The sequence below is a fragment of the Pistacia vera genome, unplaced genomic scaffold, assembly GCF_008641045.1.
Source record: "Pistacia vera cultivar Batoury unplaced genomic scaffold, PisVer_v2 Contig521, whole genome shotgun sequence".
NCBI lineage: Eukaryota > Viridiplantae > Streptophyta > Magnoliopsida > Sapindales > Anacardiaceae > Pistacia > Pistacia vera.
The window spans coordinates 1,113,816-1,122,502 of record NW_022196359.1 but is presented as its reverse complement, the minus strand read 5'-3'; the positions used below and the strand labels follow the sequence as shown (position 1 = coordinate 1,122,502).

Below are 8,687 nucleotides of genomic sequence, written 5' to 3'. Positions count from 1 at the left end.
TAAGATGTGGAACAATGCATGAGTTGGTTCATTATTGGCTAAAGTCTATAGACAGCATCTCAGTGAGAAAATTTTGGTTGAAAATGAAGCTGTAACAAGGAGGATGAGATTGTCTAGTTTATTGCAAGAACATGTAATCTGATTGACAAAGAGATCTGAGATTTTTTCTTTATCAAATGTTGAATGCCAAAAATAGGCTCCTTAAAGTTGTGTCTTTGAATGCTCAGCAGGAATGAAACTTGTAATTTAATTATTTGATTTTGATTACAATCAGGTATGGGACATTGAAGTCTGTTATATGTTCATGATTTTACCTTCCTCTTTTCTGTTTATAGCACAAGATTTTGATTGTTTATGAGGGCTTAAATGAACCCATTACAGGAAGTCTTCTATTAGGCCAGAAAGTGAAAATAGATATAACAAGTGAATGGCTGATAATTTCTACTTGATATCTCTCTTTGACATTAATATTACCTCTTAAAATTTCTCCTCTAAAATAGGCCACTACTTTATCTTGGGGTCATTAGCTCATTACAGTCAATTGCCTCAGAAGACATATGGTTTATATACATGCAGAAGTTTTGTTTAAACTGATTGTTTCATTTGAAGTTATCTCAATCTTGTTATCTTCTCCCCAGACAGTTCATTTGATTTCCAAACAAAAAAGGATGACAAGAGTAAGATATATAAAGCATAATTCAAGCTCAGAGATGATACATAAACAAAACAATCATTAATGATATGATACATAAACAAAACAATCATATATACTTAAAACTCTAATTCTATAGTGTTCTGTATACAACAATCGTTCTCCATCTAGGCCAGTACCTGACTTATTTATTCAAACTGAATTTATAAACAAGAATACGCATGAAGAATTAAAAGAACGATGCACCAAATGAATATATCCTAGTATGGTAAAGTCTCCACGAAGAGACTAGAGTCTGGTAGCCTAGATCTGACCCATCAGATTGTATCCTACTTCCACAGAGCCATAGCAATGAACATCATCAATATGGTCATCAAATGGAACTTTCCCGGTAGAAGTGAGGTACCTGAAAGCAAGAGAAGGAAAAAGGATCAGAATTTGATCATTGGATATACCTTGGCTTTGGATAATGTTTCATAATTTTTCAGGGGAAGAAAAAGAAGTTTAATGTCCGATTTGCAGTCCATCTCACCGTGATTTGCACTTGTTTGATCATTTGAAGCTGTAATCCCGAGAGCCGAACAATCAGATCCCAGTGTACCTAAGAATTCGAAATTGTTTCTCAAATTAGTTTTTCAGATTGTTAAATTGTTATGTATTTGTTAGTAAAACATCATGTTTATGTTCTTACAGTTGCTGTAGCATGGATAATAAGATATGTTGAGAAGATTAGAGAACCCAGGATTGCATTCACATGTGTGTTTGTAAGTGGTCGTCTTTTTGCATGTGCCTTCTCCACAGTAGACCCAATTGCAAGCTACAAACAGGTACAACGTGAAAGAAAAAATGAAGTGATGACTGGGAACACAAGATAAAGAAACATAAAAGATTGAGGGGATGATAATGAGAAGAGATGTTCGTATGTGGTTTACGGTCAAAGGTAGAAAAATTGGTAGGAAATGTTTTCTCAGGAACTGGTGGTGGAGCTGGCTGGCAGGTACCATAGTTAAGAGTACCTGAAAAGAACCAAAGAAAAAGTCGATATTACTTCTTGAAAAATTGCAAATTTAGTCTCTGATGTCACTCCAGTCTTCATCTAGCTGCACATAAGGTACTGAGCACTCTTAATTTAAATATGAAATATTGTTTTGTTTACAGCTTTGTAAAGGATTGTTTGTTAATTCAGAAAATATTCCGTGCATATAATATCAGAAAGATAACATGGCAAAATCACTTCCCGTACAGTTTAAAGACATTAAGTACAAGAAAGAGCTTACAGTTTGGAATTATGCAGGGGAGGAAAAAGTGACGAGATCTTTTAAAATCAAAATCGTATATGTCATCATCATCCTCAGCTCTCTTCCAACCAGGTTCACATTCACAGACATAGTTGTACGGAAAAGTGGCATTTGATTTGCATGTTCCCTTTCCACATTCCACCATGTCACAGGGATTCTCTGTAATTCACAAAAGCAACAAGTATCTGTACATGTAAACCCATGTATATAATTGTATATCATACAGAGAGAGAGAGAGAGAGGCAGATGTTGTACCAGAGAATGGAGGATAAGCTGGAGACAAATAATCAAAACCCCAGCCGTCCCCATGGCCCCCAGGGCCCCCACCCCCGCCCCCGAGAGCAGTCATAGGTAGCAACACTACGAGAACAGCTAGAAAAGCCATGACTCTGAAAGAAGACATTTTTTCTTTCGCCAAGACAGGAAAGAGAGGCTCTGCAGAGGAGGTTGAGGCAAGTCTTTACATTTATCTATATATACAAAGACACACATATAAAACTAGAAATATTGAACTTCTCTTTGCACATAAATTATCTTAATTTCAAAGATCAAAGTGAAGAAATTTGACATTGTGGAAGCTTCTGCAGAATTCAGTAATCAATTCTTTTCTTATGTTTGAAATTTTCTATTGTTTATTGTTTAAATATTGCAGTTTGAATATGTCAATCAATTATTGGTGTTCTTAATATTATCATATTGGAATTTCTTCTCTGTCACAATATGCTTCAGATCAAAAGATGCTGTCACATTCAGGTAAGATTACACATAACATATTTATTCCCTTAAATGTTCTTTAATTCTACTAAATATATCTAGTTTTTTACAAGTTGAGAAGGGTTGTTAGAATTGTGAGTTGTATGTAAACTTCAACATATTTAAAATGACAAGAGGTCGGCACGACATAGAGGTTTCCTAATTCTAATAAGGACTGAAGGTAAATTGCCATGTGGAGCAATATCTTCTCTTATGCTTATGCTCAAGTTTTTGAATTTCGTTGTGGAGACTAATATATATCTATATATAATGTTTTCTTGAAAAACAAGATTTACTTGTTTCTTAAGTTGCAAGATTCATTCCTATTTCGCATTATCAGATGGCGACAGACAGACGAATTTGCAGATGTTGCGAAACAATCACAAATGTTTTCTTTGTTTATTATGTTTGTCTTTAGCTATACCATGCAACAGTAACTTTTAGAAATAGATAAGAGTATTTCCTTCATCATAGAACTATCCTTTTGTATGAGTAAAACAAGAGGCCTCATATTTTTTTCTGCATTTCCATTTTTCTCTCAGGATCTACTCAAATTCTTGATTCATCATATCAGTTTTGACACAAACTGGGATTGGGAATTACCATGATATGAGCCATAAATGAAGTCATAAACTAGACAACTATTACAAGAAAATTGCTTTGTACTGCAAAATTTGAACTTGGAAGTGCTTTTCTACAGGTCTCAACCACACTTTCAACAGAATTTCTTTTCACTAAAACAGAAATTTGAGTAGAAAATCCCAAGATGATAATGTCCCGGATGAACAATTTGGACTTGAATGTCATTAGGCATACCAAGTCAACAACATGATGGCATAGTGGAGAATTAACAAAACACGTAGTCACCCTATCAATAATTTTAAAGCATTATTTTTTGAAAAGAAGAGTGGTTTTTTTTTTTTTTTTTTTTTTTTTTTATATGAAATATGGTATTGTGTATCAATCCAGTAGTTCTCAAAGCGAACGTGAAACCCAGTTAGGTATCAATATAATTGAAACATGGAATATTATAATATAATTTTCAATAAGTTTATTCTTCGTTGAATATTGCAAGTTTATCATTTCATTTATAATATTATTGCTTTTGAAATGAATAGGTCAAGAAATAGATATATTACAAAAGATTAATATATATATATGGAGGAGTAGTTAGTTAGTGACACCTAAATTTGACAAACGTACGAATTCTAAGAATTTGATGTGTTTAGTGCATATAATAATAAAAAATCACAAGTTAATTTATATAATTGTGAAAGGGGTTGGTGAATTGACCCCAAATTATTTAAGAGTAAACGATTTCTTCCCACCCAAGGTTTGGCTTGATAACCTTTCCCACACAAAAAGTTTCAAAATACCACTTTTCCTCCCAAAGTTTGCATTTCGTTAATATCCAAAAATCTCACTTTTTCATCATTTTCGCAAGTTACAGGAGCTAAGGTGAGAGGGTGTTGTAGAGTGAGAGTTATTGAATGTGGTTAGATTGAATATTCCTTTCGAATCAGTAATCAGTTAAGAATAGAAAATCTAGCTTTATGGTGACCAACAATCACGAGAAATCAGATACGAGTGAAAGATTTTGTAAATATGAGATTGGAGGTTCAAATGGTGTGACAGAGAAATTTTTCGCCACTCGTCTCGGCCAAATTGCTTTGGTAATAACAAAATATTAACTTTGGTGGAAAGTGTTATTTTAACTTTTTGGATGGAAAGTCATTAGAACTGGTGGAAAATTGTTTACTCAATATTTTAAATTAACAAAATACTATGTTAAATTAAATTAATATTATTCTAATTTTATTTTACTTTCTAAAGTAGGGTCTTGAGAGTAGTTCTCCTTGCGATTTTTATATTTTTGGATCAGATTAGACTTGAAGTTTATTAAAATTACCCTTCGGAAATCTACCTGAATAGAGTGGTGTTCATCCTAAGTTTTGGAAGGTGCTATAGTTTAGAGAAAGACATCATCACCCCTGAACTTTTGGTTGTTATCTTAAGGTCTTGCCATTTAAATACTAGTAATCTCCCCCAAATTGATGGACTTTAGTGAGAAGCGTTAGGTTGTAATAAAAAACAGACCCTCGAAAGTAGGAAATAAGTTCCTTTCTCTTTTCTCTCTTTTCGTAGAAGCCACAAATGATTTTACCATAAGAAAAGTCAAAACAATAAATACAATAGAGTTCAACGAGTTAGGGAAATGAATGGTAAGAGTGGTGGCATGAACATGAATTGAGTTGCATGTAAACATAGAGATAGTAGATTTGCAACGAGGTATTTTCAATTTCCATGCTGGGTGTTTTGTGTGGTTAGAGAGTGACGATGGTGCTGGATCATGAATGTTAGGAACTCTCTTTTGCCCTCAACCGTTTATGCTCACTAACGGAAGTTTGGTTTAGGGGGGTGATTTCTAGTATATGAAATAGGGCTAATGACCAAACCTCAGGAGAGCAATGAGTTGGCTACACCTTGAGTGATTAAGTAGTTCGATAAGACTCTTGGATATATTATTAAGAGGTCATGATTCGAATCTCTTTTCGTTACTAAAGGTAGCCACTGAGTTTTTATCCAACCGGTAATTCCAAGATCCCGAAGTATTGTTGAGGTACTATAAGCTAGTCAAACACTCTTAAAAGAAAAAAAAAAAAAAAAAAAAAAAAAAGGTTTGTGCTAGTTCTCATTAATACATAAGCAACTAAAAGACCGTAAATTGATGAACGAGATACAAATTACTATTAAATGGCCTTATAAACTCCAATATAGATGTACATCTTTATACTAATAATCAAAAGCAAAAGAAAATCTCAAAATTAAAAGAACCTTTCTAACAGTCATATTTTAGATACAAAGTATAATAGGTAAGTGGTTGAGTATATATGATATATGCATGGATTGGCCTTCTCCTGAATATTTCCTGGCAGTAACATGCAACCTACTTAATCTATTAGATCAATCAACCATTGTAATTATCTTCTGTACATTCTCTAAAAAGAATTGCAGAACTATTCATTGTTTTCACAGTTCTTGTATATTTATAAAGAAACAACACTGGAATATACCTAAAACGTAACTAAGTTCCATCTCATCTATGTATTTATACATATCGAGAAAAAAATGGTAAAAGCAAAGGAAAACTAGTTTCAATTACCAAATGCAGTTACCCACCGAGTGTAGGTGCACATTTATAAAAACAGAAGATTGTGCAAGTAAAAGCACTTTCCGTGAGCTCTCTTCGACAATAATCGTAACATGTATTGTGGCTTTCTTGAAGAGCTTCTCTCTCATAATCAACTCGATACTCACAATAACTACTGCAAACAATGCAACCAACTAGCACCATGCAACTATTTTCTGCAATTCATCTCTTAATTAATCCTCAGCTTTCTTGTAGCTTTGGAGATTGGGCTTTACTTTCTTCCGAAATAAGGACACACCATTGATCATCTTCATCTTCACTGGGGGCTGCACTTGGTATTTTCTGGGAAATTTATATATTCATCAAGGAGACAGTGAAACATAAGTTACAAAAAATTAATGTCAAATAATGTTAATGAGTTACATAATTTACTCATTAATCCTCTCTCAAACTACAGTTCTATTAATTCAATCAGTTAATACACTAATCGAATCAATAAACAGAAATCTTTTTTAAGAAACAACTAATCTCTCATTCATCACAAAGATTATCTGATTATGAACATCAACGTAGTAGAATTTGGTTTACCTTATATTAATTATGAGCCACACCATAACACACAAAAAATTATTCGCGAAGAAAATCCCAGATTCTTAAACTAACAACATCAGTAAAACAATGCTTTAATTAAGTATTTAGTAATACTACTTAATAACTTTGATTAAGTTACCTAAGAAGTCACCATTACTGCAGCTGCTGGTTCTGCTAAAAGCTCCCTGACTGCCAATCATTCTTATTTTAGTCCAACTCAAAGCCATTGTCCTCAACTTCTCAATCAAATTCATAGCGCACAATTTAAGTGGGAAGAAGAAATCAAGTCAAGTCTGCATAAAATAATAAGCCTGTAAACTTCTGCACACTGCTATATAAATTCCAATCATCAGGGATAATTAAAATAAAACATCACATTGTAATCAAGCAGTTTTCAAACAACATATAAATAATTAACTAGCCACTATCTGGTTAATATTTAGCAATTCATTGAAATCAAAATTACAGATACAAGATTTTTCGATTAAAAACCAAGTCGACAAATTTCATTACAAAATCACCCATCAAACCAAACTCTCCTAAAACCCCCGAATGACCGATTCTGTTTATGGGCACATATCTCTTAACAGCCTGCTTCCCAGCCACTGCAGCCGCCGCCGTGACGCCACCAATGGCCCCCGCGATCGCCGCTGACCGGACCCCACCCGCAGCCCGATAAATGGCCCCAGTACCAAGCCCAGCCACAACAGTGTTCACAATCATCTTTATCTCTCAAACTCACCAACCCACTTTCCCAATCCAGCGAAAATCAACCCAAGAACACCCAGCGAGTTCCCGAACCGCCGACCCCTTGCCCGCCCGAGTTAGAACACGATTGACCCGGAGCTTGAGCGAGTCAGAGGGCTCGGATTGGCGCAAGCCGTGAACGGAGCCTTTGATGGCGCCCACAAGGGCGCCGGTAAGTAGCCGCAACCGTGTAGTATTGGAGATTCTCGCCCCAGGATCGGCGAGCATTTAGGGACTCTTCGGGGAAGAGGTATTCGGGGAAGTTGGGAGATTGTAGAGGTTTTCGATGGGTATTTGAATTGCTGGTAGGGGTGGTATTGACGGTGCTTTGTTCTTCGTTAGCTGAATCTGCCATGAAGAGGAGTTGATCTTTGTCTTGCGCAGGAAGTTGTAGGTTTAAGAGAATCTTAGTTTTGGTTTAGTAGAAAGGTGTAGGCCGTAGGTTTAAGGTGAAACAGGGTGGCTGGAAGGAATTTTCGGAGTTGATTGCGTCCCGGTTTGGTTTATAATCTAGAATTATTAATTAATTAATTGATTAATTATTTAGATTGAAATAAATTCCAAGTGTATACATGCTGATACCATTTACTTAACCCTCATAAAATACCATGATATTATTATGAAAATTAATAACTCCAGTTATTAATTTGAGAGGAGAAACATATTCTAATTTTAAGAAAAAGTTAATATCTGAATAAGTTTTCTCTTTCTTTTAATTATTGAATAATTCTTCTTAAAAGTTCTCTTGGTATGCAGTTAAATATATTAGAAATAAACAGTAAGATTTCAAGAGAATAAACTTTGTTAAAACCAGAAATATTAGTAATTTTTCTCTACCTTATATGTACATAAATCTCTCTTTTATAAGGCTTCCACTTCAAAAGAATTTAATTCGATAAAAGGATAAAGCAAAAGATAAGCAATCTAATAAGAATTCACCATTAAGGTCAAATAAGTTAAAATAATAGAATCATCAAGAGTGTCGCCAAACATCTGAACAACCATGTATCACTTTCGCTTTTTTTTTTTTATATACATTAGCGTGAACGTATTGGTCTTTCTAGTTTACCAAATCTTCATCCTTTGGGTCTCATTAACTGATTTGCGCCTATCTATAGGTTCATGAAGTCCCAAAAGTGCAATTTCCTTGGGCTTCTCGGTCATGCTATGAACTCTAGTACAGTCTTTTTCTTCCTTATGGTGGAGTTCTTCAAAGCATAAGAGCCCATAGTTGCCTTGCTATCTATCAGCACCTGATACCATGGTTCTCCTACTAGAAACTCTCAGTATGCAGAGGCTGAATATTATAGTTTCTTGCATGAGGAAGTGATCATGCAAGTATTGGTGTTCACCCATCAATTTAATACGTAGAGGGTTTTTCACTACATCTGACATATTTGAAGGGCCGTCTCAATATTTGTGACCTTAGGCAAGAGTTTTTTAGTGGCCTTCTAATATTAAGCATATATTAAAAAATTATTTCAAATTTATTTTC

The 8,687-nt window shown here is 34.5% G+C and overlaps 1 protein-coding gene and 1 pseudogene across 1 annotated transcript; both read right to left on the bottom strand.

Annotated features, from left to right (window-relative positions):
• Positions 1-711: 711 nt before the first annotated feature.
• Positions 712-2,335, bottom strand: LOC116106746. Its single transcript, XM_031393072.1, has 6 exons — positions 2,206-2,335; positions 1,930-2,109; positions 1,585-1,668; positions 1,344-1,469; positions 1,185-1,253; positions 712-1,058 (listed from the first exon to the last, which is right to left on the bottom strand). The coding sequence occupies exons 1-6, from the start codon at positions 2,333-2,335 to the stop codon at positions 982-984; spliced, it is 666 nt and encodes a 221-aa protein (XP_031248932.1). The 3' UTR covers positions 712-981.
• Positions 2,336-6,907: 4,572 nt separating this feature from the next.
• On the bottom strand, positions 6,908-8,421 carry LOC116106745 (annotated as a pseudogene).
• Between the last annotated feature and the right edge of the window lie 266 nt (positions 8,422-8,687).